Genomic DNA, 16827 nt, shown 5'->3' on the forward strand with positions numbered 1-16827 from the left:
TTTTTGCCTCTGTGTCGATATTCCATAGAAAAGTTTCATAAGAACAATGAGGAAATGTAGTCAAAAAATGATTGTGAAATCATTAACAAAAATGAACAGATCTTGCAAAACTCTCTGAACTTTGATTTTCACTAAGTGACCTCAACAAATTACCATCCTGGTAGTGCCCTTAAATTCAGGCTCACACTAACAACTGCTTACGAGGTAGAGTCACAACCCACGGAGCACGGCTGGCATATTCGTGTTGATACCTCGTCGGGGATGCCCAACATGCTGCTGTCCCTGGTCAATGTCATTGTCACCTTGTGGGTCTCCTGGGCTCATGGACAAGGTAAGCTGCACACAGAGCTGCACGCTCAGCTCCCTACAATCTGCAACTTCTTGTCGTTCCTACTTGCTTGTGTCTCTGGGTTTAATGAATCGACTCGTAGGAACAGGGTGTATTGTGACTTCACAGCAGAGAGTACCTTGTAGGAAGATTGTCATATATTCATCTACAGGGCAAACAAAATAAATAGTTTTCTGTCTTCTGTGTTCTACAGGCTGAAAGCCTCTGCACAGATATTAGAGAGTCGTGCCAATATGCTCATGAAAATTTGGGAAATGGGTGACAGAAAAGCTAGATGATCCCAAACTGTCTGGGGGAGTCATAACATTTGCTCTGTTCTCATGGACTTGACTCTTTTCCTGGACAGTGATTTCTGCATTATCCACCTGTCCTTTCTCTTTTCAGAAACAACCTGCGATCCTCCAGCTATTGCCAATGGTGTCTACGCACGTCTCAAGACCAAATACAGACTGGAAGATGTAATCACTTACAGCTGTGACCATGGCCTTTATCCCTCCTCCCACGGAAATACAACAAAATGCACTAAAGGAGGCTGGGCACCTCCTCCCAGATGTAGCTGTAAGTTCCATTCAAATCATGATCTGCTTCCTAATTCTGAAATTATCTCTCTTAAACATAAAAATGGGGACATAATGAGTCACCATCATTGACTACAGAGAATGAAAAGCAGAGGATTTTATAACATTCTGTGTTTTTCAAAATAGCCCATTATAAAAAGGATAGAGTCATATATTATAACTGAGGAACTTTTAAGTTTTGCTATTCAATATTAAAAATGTGCGTGTATGTCTAATTATTTCTGTAAGTGATACACTTGTAGCACCCGAACTAAAACATTGGCTAAGGCTCATATTGTATAAAAACAAGTATATTAGTTATTTATTCCTTTGTAAACATTTCCCATAAATACTGACTGAGAACAATCCCTGTCTCCTGATTCAGGGTCACAAGGTCAGCCCTGGGGAGAGGTCCAGCCCCTCAGTTCCCGGTCACTCTCTGGGCAGCACTGGGACACTAGCCCAGAGTGTGGGCTGAGGGCTGGGTGCAGCTGGGACCTGCTTCCAAGTGGGCACCTCCCTGGTGGTGCAGGGGCCTCAGGGCCTTAACATCTGGTGTCTCCATAGGAGCCTGAGTGGCACTAATGTCCCCAAAGCAAGTGATCTGAGACACAGGAAGGACAACTCCATGCCATCTATGACCTGCTCACACACTGTCACCTTGACCATTCGTACCTTTAGAAGAGGATCCCTAAGTCTACGTACACTCAAAGGTGGGGGCAGTGGGCTCCTTCCCGCAGGGAGGAGAGTGAGAGACACAGTTGATTTTCTGACACCATCACATGTCACAAAGTGCCACTCAGTTCAACAGGGCATTTATTTCTGGGGAGGTTTCTTTGGCCTCCTTCCAAGAGCTTTCTGCCTCCACCTTCACGTTCCTCTTGCTCACGTATCTGATCACTGTAGAGGCGTTCACGCTGCAGCTGGACACTCCATGAGTGAAAAAATGAAACGATACTAGTAGGAGGTCAATGGCCTCAGTGTCAGCTCAGGACAAATGTCCACATGAATGTGACAGTGTGATGCCCTTAGAGAGGATGCTGGCATCACAGTGACACAGAGCTCAGTCAGCCTGACCAGTACAGGGAGAGTGTGTGCTCACCTAGATGGAACTGACAGGCAGCGCTGTGTTTTTACAGTGTATAACAGACGAACTCCACGTGTGCACATGTTGTAAAAACCAGAAACAGGTGTTTCTGGTTTCCATCATCTGAGTTTACAACCTTTCTTTCCATCATCTGAGTTTACAACCTTTCTTGTCCTAGAAACCCTAATGCAATGAGTGCAACTATGTTAATAACATAATTCATCAAGGAAACCATTTATCGCTCAGTAGATTCTATTACAGGAGGACATTATTTATACTGTTTTTGTTTGTTTTTATTTCAAGTAAAACCATGTGAGTTTCCAGACATAAAGCATGGAGTTCTCTATGCAGAAAGCACATACAGATCATACTTCCCAGCTCCTCTGAAACAGTGGTTTTACTACTCCTGCGATGACAACTATTTGCCACCTACAAAAACCTACTGGGGTTATATCACTTGCACACCAGAGGGATGGACACCTAAAGTGCCGTGTGTCCGTGAGTAAACCTCTTCCTCCCTGTGCCCATGGGGACCCTTCAGAGAGGAGGGGAATCACACCAGGGAGAACAATGGAGCTGTGTGACCAAGATAAGGTGGAGGGCTGAGTTCTGAGAGAAGGAAGACCAGTGTCGCTTGTTTGTTTTCTTGGAGGTTTTTCATTAAAAATATGAGACAGAAAAATAGACTCTATGAGAATATCTATGACATTTATACATATTCTAATTCTGAAAACTACAGATAAATCCTATTTCATATTGACTTTGCTTTTTAAAACATTGTTGGTAGAGGCTTTCATTTTCCTTTAACTATGTCTTAGGGGATGCTAATCATTCTCACTTAAATATCCTAAAGATACATTTTAATGTATTCCTTTGACCAAATTGATGGGGTGGTTTCATGATCATTTTCTCATTCTCAGGAAAATGTGTGGTCAATAATTTGGAGCATGGACATTCTGCAAGCAAGGGAAAGACATATTTACAGGGTGAAACTGTGGAACCCCTCTGCAATCCTGGTTACAGCCATGGAAGCCCACAGAGCATGCTCACATGTACAGAGACCGGTGGTCCTCATCTCTCTCTTGCCTCAGTAAGTAAACCGCTCTGGGGACCAATCTGTGACTTTCTGACACCCAGACATATCTCTGTGGAAGCTTATGTACCAAATCTTAAACTGATGCATTACATCTTTTTTGTCTTAAAGATATAAACATGTTTCCATTCTAATTGTGTCTAAATAGTTTTTAATTTTTGATCAGGAGTAGATTGTTACTTTACTGTGTTAAATAACAGTAGGACTATACCTTATGAAAGTCACTAAGTGTTAAGTTAAACAGATTAAAGTCGTTTTAGTATTTACATTTAAAGCATGTTAATTGGTTCATGGAAAAGGAATTTAACCCTGACTGGCATAGCTCAGTGGATTGAGAGCTGGCTGAGAACCAAAGTGTCGTAGGTTGGACTCCCAGTCAGGCCACATGCCTGGGTTGCAGGCCATGGCCCCCAGCAAAGTCATATACATATCACATTTTACATATAGTATGTGTGTATTAGTCCTAGGATGTAATAAATTCGGACACTCATATGGCAGTTATGACTGGCTTTCACATTTTAAGTTGGCAGGAATCTGTAGGTTGTTTCGTGGATGTTCTTTGACATATAGAAAATCCATTTTATGGACATCGTATTATAGAACAACTTTCAGAGAGAGATGATGTTCAAGTGAAATGACTAAGCGAGGAAGGAATTCTGTGTATTTGAGGACCGCTGATGGCCAGAGCAGCGCAAACAGAGCGGGGAGGAGGAAAAGTGGTTCAAGTCCAACTGGGAAGCCCTGAGTGAAAAGGAACAGACCTGCAGGGACAGCCCTGGGTGGTTCCCGTGGGGGAAGGGCCGCGTCTGCACTGATGGGAACCTGCTCTGAGGCTGCTCCCCAGGAATGGACCACAGTCCCTGCTAGGACAGTCCAGGCAGTGGGACTTCGGTACTCCAGGGGCATGAGTAGAAATGGGGACAAGAGGATGTGTAGGAGGAATCTGTGGGCGTGACACCATCTCGATCTGACGTTAGACGGCATGGGAGGATTCTCAGTAGGAATCTGTTTAATGTATTTACAGACTGATCAATTCCCTGGGATTTAAACTGCAAAGGTGTATTTCCCCAAATTAAACTACTAAGGTGAGAAGTTCAAAAGCAAAGTTGGCCTGGTGTTATTTGGGTCCAGGCTTCTCCCTAGCCTCTTCTCACCAACTTGTGGTTCTCCATTCCATGGTCACCAAAGTGCAGTGGACTCGGGACATTGGGTTGGTTTTGGAGCAGCAAGGAGGAGGCTAGAGACATGGGAGGGGCAGGAATAGAATGTTCCAACTTACCTCCAGGCGAGGTTAGTACTCCTCTCAGTCTGAAACCTTTCCTTCTTTGAGGGAGACCACATCTGAGTTTCACAGCCACAAGCACAGGGAAGCCTGGGCAGTTGGTCCTTTTCCAGAGACACCTACATGTAGGTGGGAACAAGACCTGGTCACTGTGCAAGAGAGACAAGGGGGCAGTGATATGCAGATATCCACAAAGGCAAGGTGACACCCCTCTCAGCCCGTTTGCATAGTGAATAAGGGGTCCCACCCATCTCTGTCAGCATGTGCATGTCATGGAGGGGACTGTTGTATGTAAAAATGCACCAACACTAGAGGGGTGAAAAGATAGGTAAATATTGGTGACAGCATTTAACACGGAAGGCTGACACACACTTCTTTGTGTAAAGTGGTTGCTAACGGGGAAGGGTGTCATCCCTCTCTTTCCATTCATTCATTGTGACTCTTGTCACAGCAAGCCCATGGGGGAGGGACACCTTAGGGAGCTTATGGGCGTACTGGCAACACGTACTGTGTTGTCACCTGGCACACTGTTCTCATCCCCTTCCTCCTATTTTAAAGTGACCAACACCTTCTACCTGATCCCTTCCTCAGAGTTTTAATGTACTAACCCTCTGTGACACCCACAGTCTCACACGTGCTGAGCTTTTCCTTATTACCACGAGGACACGGGGAGGGACAGAGGAAACCTGTCTGTGTGAAAAACCTCAGTACCACTGACCCAGGTCCTTTCTCCCCCCTCAGACATTCTAGGACCAACCACATGTTACATTTAACAGTTATTCCTATACAACTTGATATCCAAAATTCCACTGATACCAAAGTTCCCATCCATTCCTTTTCTACACAGCATGACATTGGCAATGATAACTATACATATTGTTTGATTCGAGTTAGATAAGCCTCCCAAACAGTGTCCTAAGTGAAAAATACCAAATAAAGTTCTAAAGTTTATTATCTCAATGTCACCTGGCAAACTGGCTGATTTGCAGGATATTCATACTTACATTATAAAATATTGTTTTCCATTTCTGTGGTTGTCATGGACTCTCTTTAGTGAAAAACAGGACCCTTTGCTACAGATTATTATACTCAATCTTGATTGATTTTCTGTTATAGCAATCATGAGGACGAGAGGGTGCACTATGTATACACATGGACTGTGTACCCGACCTCTGCGGTTTTACTCTAAGATAAACACCCCCAGTATCTCTCAGTAAGTCTGGTGTGTAAACACATACATTACCTCTGACAATAAGAATTTCATCGTCCTGAAAATGGTAATATCATATCATTACGGTAAGGTAATTCAGTAACAGCCAGTGACATGCAGGTGAAAAAGAGAAGTGACTAAATGTTCCCACTGTATGTTTAGAGGCTTTGAGAGACAGGAAAGCGATGCACAGGGAGATCTGCGGTAGGTGCTCCTGCACAGAGTGACACTGGGTGTCAGAGCGTGTTCAAGTCATACTTCACTGGTGTCACGCACACTTAGGGTCACGGTGATTTCCCCCAGAAGAAGGTGTCCTTGCTGCATTATCCATGGTATGGCCTTACACATACAACTGTCAACTCTTCTTCCCTCTAGAACATTGTGACATGCCTCTGTTTGAGAATGCCACAGCCATCATCACTGGAAAAGCATTTAGGCCCAATGACACGCTGGACTACCAGTGCCTGGATGGGTACGAAACCAGAGATGGACTCACCTCAGGCACCATGGTGTGTGGGGAGGACGGCTGGTCACACTTGCCAAGCTGCTTCAGTAAGTACTTTCATTCCAGTGTTTCCCTTTGCATTAAAAGTCTGTTTAAACATAGTGTTGATTTGAGGGAAATTATCTACCACACTTTTAAGTCACAGGCTTACAGTGCAGGACTTCAGAGTTCCTATAGAGCTTTAATTACATGGCCTCCAATAAAACTACAAATTTTTCCTAACATTGAAAATGCAATTTTTTAGAATCTGCAGAAAAGTGCGGGCCTCCTCCAGCTGTTGGCAATGGAGACATCACCTCCTTCCCACTGGCTGCCTACCCTCCGGGGTCAACAGTTGAATACCAATGTCAGGCCTACTTTGAACTTCAGGGTCCTAAATACGTAACCTGCAGTGATGCTAACTGGTCTGAACCCCCAAGGTGTCTCTGTAAGTTCTCCATATTCTTCCGAATCCTGAGGAAATTATAGGCATGTTTCAGTGCTCATACATAGTCTAGCACTCCTGCAGGTGTACTCTAGAACTGTGTTCTCAGACAGCTGTCCTGCCGGAGGTTGGACATTCTAACACTCACTTGTAAGGCCAGATGCTGGCAAAATTCCTAAGTAGACAATGACAAAGTCTCATTAAAACAGGAAGGTTCAGACATGCTGATTTTTTCCCTATTTTAATGTTTTTATTGGGGTGAGTTGGTTAATAAAATTATACAGGTTTCAGGTATACAATTCTATGCTACATCATGTGTAGATTACATTGTGATCACCACCTTGAGTCAACCTCCATCCATCACCATTCATCCTCCTTTTACCCTGTTCTACCTCCCCTCACCTCCCTTCCCCCTGGAAATTACCATACTGTGGTCCATGTCCAGGAGTCTACCCAGCCCCCAACCACCTCCCCTCTGACAGCTCTCAGTCTGTTCTCTGTATTCAAGAGTCTGTCTCCACTTTCTTACTTTATTTTGTTCATTAGCTCCCACATGTAATAGAAATCCTGTGTATGTGTCCCCTTCTATGGGATTTGTAGCAACATCGGTGCTCCTGACCCTGGAAGTGGCAGCACTGGAGATCCACTGCACACCCACAAGTCAGAGTCGTCTAGAAATAGCTCCAAACTAGAGTTTATGGGGAAAAAAGGTGTTGAAATTCCAAGATAAATTCTCGACCTCACCTTGGAATGACAAGTCTAAGACGTGATTCACAGCACAGCCATTCCCTTCTCCAAACACTGAGAATGGGAACCAGTTATCATCATCTGAGGACACAAAAGCAATTCTGTGTGTGACAGGGAGGTCAGCCTGTATTCTGAACCACTAATTAGAAATTTCAAGTGTTGAATCCCACTCAGGTCATATATGTCCCCAGATGTGTGCAGGGGCCACTGATGAAATTTCTCTCTCCCCTCTATTCCTCCCTCCCTCTCTTACTAAAACTCAGGAAATGTAAAGAAAAGTTCAATAGAAAAGCAGAAAGGAAATTCCTGGGATGGATGTTTGGAGGTATGTAGACCTCATCTAGTACATACTTTTGGTTATTAACATGCATGAGGATGTTTGTTGGACTTTGAAAATCTATGCATATCCCAAGGGATGTGAATTTTTATGAAGCTTCATCATGTAAGAGTTAATGGGATGTGGGGGAACATGATTGGAGCTATGTCTAAGGCCTCACCAATGTCAGTGATGGTGGAACTAGAATGCAAAACACTGGGGTGAACAAGAGAGAGAGGAGCCCACGGTGTGTTTGAACTTTGGCATATGATTGGATAAAGATGTGGTACACATGTAATTGGACTACCTCTCAGCTATAAGATGAAACACTGACATTTGTGACAACCTGGATGGACTCTGAGAATATCATGCCAGTGAGATGTCAGACAGAAAAGGACATCAACCACACGGTTTCACTCATACATGGGCATAAAACTGAAAGAAATGGATGAACAAACAAGAACAACAACAAACAGAAACTAGTGAACAGACAACAGTGTAGCGGTTCTAGAGGGAAAGTACACAGGGGGTATAAACGGAAAGGGGTTCAACTATCTGGTGACAGGAAAAGAGTTGACTTAGGATGGTGGACACCAGATGATGTGACAGAGAATTGCACTCCTGAAAGCTATATAATCTTATTTTCCAACGCCTCCCCAGCACACTCAACAGAAGAAAGTTAAAATTACTCACATGTACTAATTTGTACAATGCAGTAGCAGCTTGTTTACAGAAAAGAGACAAGATCTATAACAATATTGTAACATATGATATACTGCTTGCAGTCACATTGCAACAGCAATAAACTAGAAACTCTGATGTCACAAAACATTTCAAAAAAGGAAATATACGGATTTTATGCAAGAGGACACAGGGATATAGAAAGGTAGATAAATGTGATCAAAACAAGTTGGGATTCAAATCCACACTATGTGTATATCTGTGCCTCTCTGCAGCCTGTCTTGACCTTGAGAAAGTAGAAGATGATAAATGACAGACAGATAGATAGATAGATAGATAGATAAGGTGTAGTGAATCATTGGGTGGATGGATAGATATAAAGATGATTTAAGTACATTTCTTTATGTAAGTATAATTTAATGGTAGATTCCTTACTAGAAAGATTGTGATTTTATTTTATTTTATTTTAATCATTGTTCAAATACACTTTTCTCCCTTTTACTCCCATTCCAGCCCACCCACCCAACCCTTCCCACTTCCTTCCCATTACCACCCTCCCCCTAGCTTTTGTCCATGTGTCCTTATACTTGTTCCTGTAAACCCTTCCCATTCTCCCCTGAAATTCCCTCTTCTCTTCCCTCTGGTCACTGTCAGCCTGTCCCCTATTTCAGTGTCTTTGGTTATATTTTGCTTGTTTCTTTGTTTTGTTGTTTAGGTTCCTGTTAAAGGTGATATCATGTGGTATTTGTCTTTCATTGCCTGGCTTGTTTCGCTTAGCATAATGCTCTCCAGCTCCATCCATGCTGTCGCAAAGGGTAGGAGCTCCTTCTTTCTTTCTGCTGCAGAGAATTCCATTGTGTAAATGTACATAGTTCTTTCATCCATTCATTTACTGATGGGCATCTTGGTTGCTTCCTGCATCTAGCTATTGTAAATTGTGCTGCTGTGAACACTGGGATGCATGGGTTCTTTTGAATTGGTGTTTTAGTGTTCTCAGGATAGAGTCCCAGCAGTGGAATTGCTGGGTCAAAAGGCAGATCCATTTTTAGTTTTCTGAGGAAGTTCCAAACTGCTTTCCATAGTGGTTGCACCGGTCTGCAGTCCCACCAGCAGTGCACTAGGGTCCCCTTTTCTCCACAACCTCTCCAACACTTGTTGTTTGTTGCTTTGTTTATGATGGCCATTCTGACTGGTGTGAAGTGGTATCTCATTGTGGTTTTAATCTGCATCTCTCTGATGGCTAGCGATATTGAGCATCGCTTCATGTGTCTTTGGGTTTTCTGTATGTCCTCCTTGGAGAAGTGTCTGTTCAAGTCCTTTGCCCGTTTTTTAATTGGGTTACTTGTCTTCTTAGAGTGGAGTCGTGTAAGTTCTTTGTATATTTTGGAGATTAAACTCTTGTCTGAGGTATCATTGGCAAATATGTTTTCCCATACAGTTGGTTCTCTTTTTATTTTGATACTGTTTTCTTTAGCTGTGCAGAAGCTTTTAATCTTGATGAGGCCCCATTTGTTTATTCTTTCCTTTATGTCCCTTGCTCTAGGAGATAAGTCACTAAAAAAGTTTCTGCATAAAATATCTGAGATTTTCCTACCTACGTTCTCTTCTAGGACTTTAATGGTGTCACGGTTTATATTTAAGTCTTTTATCCACCTTGAATTTATTTTTGTATAAGGTGTAAGTTTTTGCTCGAGTTTCATTTTTTTGCACGTAGCTGTCCAGTTCTCCCAACACCATTTGTTGAAGAGGCTATTTTTATTCCATTTTATGTTGCTGCTTCCTTTGTCAAATATTAATTCACTGTAGAGACTTGGGTTTATTTCTGGGCTCTCTGTTCTGTTCCATTGGTCCATGTGCCTGTTTTTATGCCAGTAGCAGGCTGCTTTGATTACAGTGGACTTGTAGTATAGTTTAGTGTCAGGTATTGTGAGCCCTCCTACTTTACTCTTCTTTCTCAAAATTGCAGCAGCTATACGAGGTCGTTTAGGGTTCCATATAAATTTTTGAAATGTTTGTTCTATGTCTGTGAAATAAGCCATTGGTACTTTAATAGGTATTGCATTGAATGTGTAAGTTGCTTTTGGTAGTATTGACATTTTGATGATGTTAATTCTTCCAATCCAAGAACACGGTATATGTTTCCATTTGCTTGTGTCTTCCTTAACTTTCTTCAGTGTTGTGTAGTTTTCTGAATACAGGTCTTTTACCTCTTTGGTTAGGTTTATTCTTAGGTATTTTATTTTTCTTTTTGCTATTTCAAATGGGATATTTCTTTTTGATTTCTGCTTCTGCTGTTTCATTGTTGGTGTACAGAAATGCCTTTGATTTCTGGATACTGACTTTGTATCCTGCTGTTTTGCCAAATTCATTTATTAGGTCAAGCAGTTATTTGGTGGAGTCTATAGGATTTTCGATGTACACTATCCTGTCATCTGCAAACAGTGAGAGTTTTGTTTCCTCCTTTCCGATTTGGATTCCTTTTATTTCTTTTTCTTGTCTGATCGCTGTGGCTAAAACTTCCAGTACTATATCAAATAGAAGTGGTGAAAGTGGGCAGCCTTGTCTTGTTCCTGATCTTAGTGGAAAAGATTTTAATTTTTGCCCATTGAGTATAATGTTGGCTGTAGGTTTCTCATATATGGCCTTTATTATGTTGAGGAATGCTCCCTCTATTCCCACTTTGCTGAGTGTTTTTATCATAAATGGGTGCTGCACCTTATCAAATGCTTTTCTGCATCTACTGATATGATCATGTGGTTTTTGTCTTTGCTTTTGTTTATGTGATGTATTACATTTACTGATTTGCGAATATTGTACCATCCTTGCATCCCTGGAATGAATCCCACTTGGTCATGGTGTATGATCTTTTTAATGTACTGTTGGATGCAGTTTGCCAGTATTTTGTTGAGGATTTTAGCGTCAATGTTCATCAGTGATATTGGCCTGTAGTTTTCTTTCTTTGTTGTCTTTATCTGGTTTTGGAATTAGGATGATGTTGGCCACATAAAAAGAGTTTGGGAGTCTTCCATCTTTTTGGATTTTTTGAAATAGTCTGTGAAGGATAGGGGTTAGTTCTTCCTTAAATGCTTTGTAGAATTCTCCTGTGAAACCATCTGGTCCAGGGCTTTTGTGTGTTGGGAGTTCTTTGATTACTCCTTCAGTTTCTTTTGCTGTTATTGGTTTGTGCAGGCTTTCTGCTTCTTTTCCATTGAGTTTTGGAAGATTATATTTTTCTAGAAATTTGTCCATTTCATCTAGGTTTTCAAATTTCTTGGCATACAGTTCTTCATAGTAATTTCTTACAGTCCTTTGTATTTCTGAGGTATCTGTTGTAATCTCTCCTCTTTCATTTTTTATTGTGTTTGTTTGGGTTTTCTCTCATTTTTTACTGATGAGTCTGCTTAAAACTTGTCGATTTTGTTTATCTTTTCAAAGAATCAGCTCTTGGATACATTGATCCTTAGAATTGTGCTCTTAGTCTCTATGTCATTTAATTCTGCTCTGATGTTGGTTATTTCCTTCCTGCTGCTTGCTCTGAGCTGTCTTTGTTGTTGTTCCTCGAGTTCTTGTAGACATAGGGTTAGGTTGTTTGTTTGGAATGTTTCTAACTTTTTTAGGTGGGCCTGTATCGCAATGAACTTCCCTCTCAGGACTGCCTTGGCTATGTTCCATATGTTTTGGGTTGTTGTGAGTTCATTTTCATTTGTTTCCAGAAACCTTTTGATTTCTTCCTTAATAGCATTCTTGATCCATTCATTGTTTAATAGCATGTTGTTTAATCTCCATGATTTTGAGTGTTTGGGTTTTTTTTCCTTTGGGCTGGTTTCTACCTTCAGTCCCTTGTGATCCAAGAAAGTGTTTGGTATGATTTCAAATTTTTTTGAAATTGTTGAGGCTTGTTTTGTGTCCTATCATGTGGTCAATCTTTGAAAATGTTCCATGTACATTTGAAAAGAATGGGTATTTAGCTTCTTTGGGATGGAGGGGTCTGTATATATCAGTAAAGCCCATTTCATCTAGGGTATGATTTAATGCCACAATATCCTTGTTGATATTTTGTTTGGAAGATCTGTCCATTTTTGATAGTGGGGTGTTAAAATCCCCCACAATAATTGTGTTGCTGTCAGTATCTTTCTTGAAGTCCCCTAAGATTTTCTTTATGTATTTGGGTGCTCCTATGTTGGGTGCATATATATTTACAATATTTATGTCTTCTTGGTGGATTCTTCCCTTGAGTATTATGAAATGACCTTCTGGGTCTCTCTTTATGGTCCTTTTTTGGAAGTCTATTTTGTCAGATATGAGTATTGCTACCCCAGCTTTCTTTTTTCCTGTCCATTTGCTTGGAAAATTTGTTTCCAGCCCTTCACTTTTAGCCTGTGCAGGTCTTTTATCCTGAGGTGGGTCTCTTGTAGGCAGCATATGTGTGGTTCATGTTTTCTTATCCAATCAGCTATTCTATGCCTTTTTTGGAGCATTTAATCTATTTATGTTTAAGGTTATTATTGATAGGTACTTAGTCATTGCCTTTTATGTACATGTGTTCCTCTCTCACTCTCTCTTTTACTTTCCTTAAAGCAGTCCCTTTAGCATCTTGCAGAGCTGATTTAGTGGAGGTGTATTCCTTTAGGCTTCTTTTGTCCAAGAAGCTTCTTATTTGGCCTTTTATCTTGATTGAGAGCCTTGCTGGGTAAAGTAGCCTTGGTTGCAGACCTCTGGTTCTCATTCCTTGGATGATTTCTTGCCATTCTCTTCTGGCTTGGAGTGTTTCCATTGAAAAGTCAGCGGTTAGCCTTATTGGGGCTCCCTTGTATGTTACTTCCTGTTTCTCCCTTGCTGCCTTTAAGATTTTCTCTTTGTCTTGAAATTTTGCCATTTTAATTATGATGTGTCTTGAGGTGGGTCTCTTTGGGTTCCTCTTGATTGGGACTCTCTGTGTTTCCTGGATTTGTGTGACTTTGTCTCTCATCAAATTAGGGAAGTTTTCCATCATTACTTTTCAAATAGGTTTTCTATCCCTTGGTCTTCTTCTTCTCCTTCTGGTATCCCTATTATATGGACATTATTATTACGTTTCATATTGTCTTGCATTTCTCTTAATCCCTCTTCATTCTTTCTGAGCCTCTGTTGAGAACCGCCCTGACTGGTATCAGAAGCTGAAACCCCCACCTAGGCTAGGGCTGAGGGAACGCCCTTGGAACCGTAAGCCAGCAAGGAGACAAAAGCTTATCTCCCTGGCAGGAATGCTGCTTCTGCTGCTGAACCCCAAAAAGCTTGGTCGGTTAGCCAAAGACGGGTAAGATTCCCCATGGAGGGAATGACCTAAGTCAGGCACGATCACTTTGGGAGGCCCCCCAAAAGAAGGACTTGGGGGGCTGCAGCAAAAGGGGGTGATGGACCCTCGCTCCTCGGCTTTGACATAGCCTGAGTTCTCAGCGTCTGGGAGAAAATCTCCTTATTGCCTTAGTTCCCGTGCTAAGCCTGAAACACTGACAGGGTGGTGCAGCTCTGTGCTGCAAAGAGCAGATTCCCCAGGTGATCAGGCCTAAGAAAGAACATGTAAATTACTGTGAAACCTTCTTTGTTTAGAATGCTCTCAGTTGAATGAGAGGGGTCCAAGGAGGAAGTTGGTTCCTCAAAGTCTTACAGCTCTTTGACCCCCACTCAATAGACCAGCAGAGTTCCTTGTTTTCTATAGTTTCTTACTTCCCCCTAATGAGTACTGTACTTTACCTGAATTATTATGCAAAATGAGCCCAATAAAAGCATGTGTGGATGGTAAATCAGGGCCCTCCCCAGTAGGGGGGGTGACCATTCTGTCCCTACTTCCCCACAGAAACTAGTCTGTCTCTGTGCATGTGTGTTTGTTTCTCGCGTGTTTTTCGGCGAGCCATCCACAGCGTTCCATGGTCACTGCTGGCCGGTGACCCACGCGCAACAAGCCTCTTTTCCTTGTCTTGCTCTTTCTGGGTGTTTTCTTGTACTTTGTCCTCTAGCTCGCTGATCCGATCTTCTGCTTCATCGATTCTGCTTTTCAATCCTCCTACTGTGTTCTTCAGTTCAGAAATTGTATTCTTCATTTCCTCTTGGCCCTTGTTGAGAGTTTCTATTTCCTTTTTCATGGTGACATAGTTTTCATTGAGTTCATTGTAGCTTCCCTGTAGTTTCTCGTAGCTCATTGTAAGCTCATTGAGCTTCCTGACGATCATTGCTTTGAACTCAATATCTGATAGTTGAATTGCCTCTATTTCATTTAGCATTCTTTCTGAGGCTTCCTCCTTTCCTTTCATTTGGGGATTGTTTCTTTGTCTTCCCATTGTTTGTGAGACTCTTCTTGTTAGCCTCAGCTTCTTATATTGATCTGTTCTGGCTCCTTGGGTTTGTGGTGTGAACTTCTGTGTTAGAATAGCAGTGAGTTTCCATGGTGCAGTTTCCTTGATCTCCCAAGCTCACTGGTCTTGGGCTGTCATTTAAGTTGGCTTTGTGTTTCCCTTTGGGTTTTGATTGTTGTTCAGTCTTTCTTTGGTGGTTCCTTCCCACCAGCTGGTTAAATGAGGGTCACTCTGTCCACCACCTCCTGTATTTTGTTGTGCTGTTGAGGGCAGGTTGTGTTGAAGCTGGTTCTTCCATGCGTATAAGGTTTAAAGAATTCTCTCTTGCTCTTGTTCAGTTGTTTGTATTGGGTACTGTCTCTACTGTTTAGTTGTATTTCCAGATAGGTCCTGGATTGAGGTTTGTGTGGTTACTACTCCCTCCTTCACCTTCTTCTGTTGTTATCTGTTAGTGGTCCCTTTGTTGTTGGGTTTCCTCTTCCAGTGGGTATTCTGGTGTTCACCACCTCCACCTATTCTTTTTTGTCATCAGTTGGAGGGGGAAGGGAAAATGGTTTAAGACAGCAACAGAGAATTCTATGATATTTACAGTAGTATCAAGTAGGGAAGAGATAGGAGATCCTTTGACTATGTGTAGTGTTAACCATGATCTTCCACCCAGCTAGCTGATTTTTAGAAAGGATGGAAAGAAGATAAGACTCTTGTTGAGGGAGGAAGGATTGTGAGTTGGATCTATAAAGCAGGGAGATTGTGGGAGGTCAGATTATGAGGTAAGGTGAGAGTAAAGGATAGTAAATAGGTGTAGTGTGTGAGAGAATAGAGTTAACCACTACAGTAATAGAGTTCAGGAAACTTTGAAATGGGCTAAAATCTGGGTGGGGGGGTGGTGCTGTGAAGTAATTACAATTTCATGGAACAGCAGTTATTTACAATGATATTATGGCAACAATCATATGACAGAATCTATGAGATCTAAGTAACAAGAATAGGGAGTACAGAACCTTGGGTAGTGTGCTAATGGGACACAGGTGAGGTAAAGGACAGTAGATTAGCAATACAGTATGGAAAGAGATATCAGGGGAAAGCTGTCAGATCATACAATATATCCAGCCTAGCAAAGTAGACTATACAAAAAGAAGAGGGATACAAAACTACTATTAAAAAAAGATGTGGGAATACTGGAAAAATAATAATGATACAAATATGTAATAACTTGCAGGTTCTCTGTAATAGCAGAGTGAAATTTATCTCACTGTCCCAGCTGTTGTGATGCCTCTTCTTTGGGTTCAACTTTGGTCTTTTCACAGATCCAGGATTTTGTCTCACTTCTAAGTATTTAGAAAAATTTTAAAAAGTAAAAATAGAAAAGGCAGACGAAGGAAGGAAGAAGAGATAAAATTGGAGGAAAGGAAGGAGGGAGGAATAAAACAAGAAATCAGGAAAGAGAGGAAAAAGAAATCAAAAGAGAATAAAAACAATAAAAATTTAAAAATTAAAAATTGTTAAAAAATAGAATTAATTAAAAAGTCTCTTGGTTTCAAAGTGGCCAAACTGGTTTTTCTGCTCTTGCTGGCTGCGGCAGGCTGAGGGGTGATTGGTATGACTTTTCTTCCTCAGCCAGTGGAGCTCGGAGCTCGCACTGGCTCCTCAAACTTGCGCCCCAGGTTGGGAATCAGGTCTTTCCCCAGGGTTACTGCTGTGGACTGGGGTGCGGGGATGCTCTCCCTGCATGTGTGCCCGCACGCCCCTGCGCCCACAGCTGGGTGGCAGGGAGGCTGGAGCGACTCATCACTTTAGGAGAATTCCCCAAACAGTGTCTGTCTATTCACTGCTTCCTCTTGAGAAATTCCTCCTGTTCAAGCCTGCTGTTCCCCACAGTGGCCTGGCTTCTCCCGCCACCAAACTCTCCAGCCAGACTGGTGACTGTGGGGGTCCGGGCCTGCTGTTCAACCCAGCCTCTCCGGTGTCCACAGCCTCCAAAGGTGCTCACAGCCCTTGTGTGTTTGCTAGCACCTGGATTCCTCCCAGTGCTGCTCAGACCTTCTTTGGCTGGGGAGGGAGCAGTTGTCCCAGCTCTCTCCCAAGGACTCTGTGGCAAACCCAGCAGTGGGCCCTAGGCCTGGGGCTGCAGCCCACGCTGGTTCCCGGGACCCTACCTTGTTGCAGCATTCTTCTTAAGGTCCGGTTTTTCGGTTCCACCACAATCCTTGGTACACTATTTTCACATATGCTGAAGTATGTTGG

The 16827-nt window shown here is 42.3% G+C and overlaps 1 protein-coding gene across 1 annotated transcript; it reads left to right on the forward strand.

The window, feature by feature from the left end:
• The first annotated feature begins 216 nt into the window (after positions 1–216).
• On the forward strand, positions 217–7199 carry LOC114512474 (complement factor H-related protein 4-like). The gene is made up of 8 exons (XM_036016071.1): positions 217–331; positions 734–907; positions 2297–2491; positions 2914–3057; positions 3450–3479; positions 5954–6130; positions 6328–6510; positions 7108–7199. The coding sequence occupies exons 1-8, from the start codon at positions 262–264 to the stop codon at positions 7197–7199; spliced, it is 1065 nt and encodes a 354-aa protein (XP_035871964.1). The 5' UTR covers positions 217–261.
• Positions 7200–16827: the final 9628 nt, after the last annotated feature.

This window comes from Phyllostomus discolor, chromosome 15 (assembly GCF_004126475.2).
Source record: "Phyllostomus discolor isolate MPI-MPIP mPhyDis1 chromosome 15, mPhyDis1.pri.v3, whole genome shotgun sequence".
Classification (NCBI taxonomy): Eukaryota; Metazoa; Chordata; class Mammalia; order Chiroptera; family Phyllostomidae; genus Phyllostomus; species Phyllostomus discolor.

Excerpts from the sequence above, each read along its gene's own strand:
- LOC114512474 (XM_036016071.1), top strand. The coding sequence starts at position 262 with ATGCCCAACATGCTGCTGTCCCTGGTCAATGTCATTGTCACCTTGTGG. Across the intron at positions 2,492-2,913 it reads ACCTAAAGTGCCGTGTGTCC|GAAAATGTGTGGTCAATAAT; the intron begins GTGAGTAAACCT and ends TCTCATTCTCAG. Across the intron at positions 6,131-6,327 it reads ACACTTGCCAAGCTGCTTCA|AATCTGCAGAAAAGTGCGGG; the intron begins GTAAGTACTTTC and ends GCAATTTTTTAG.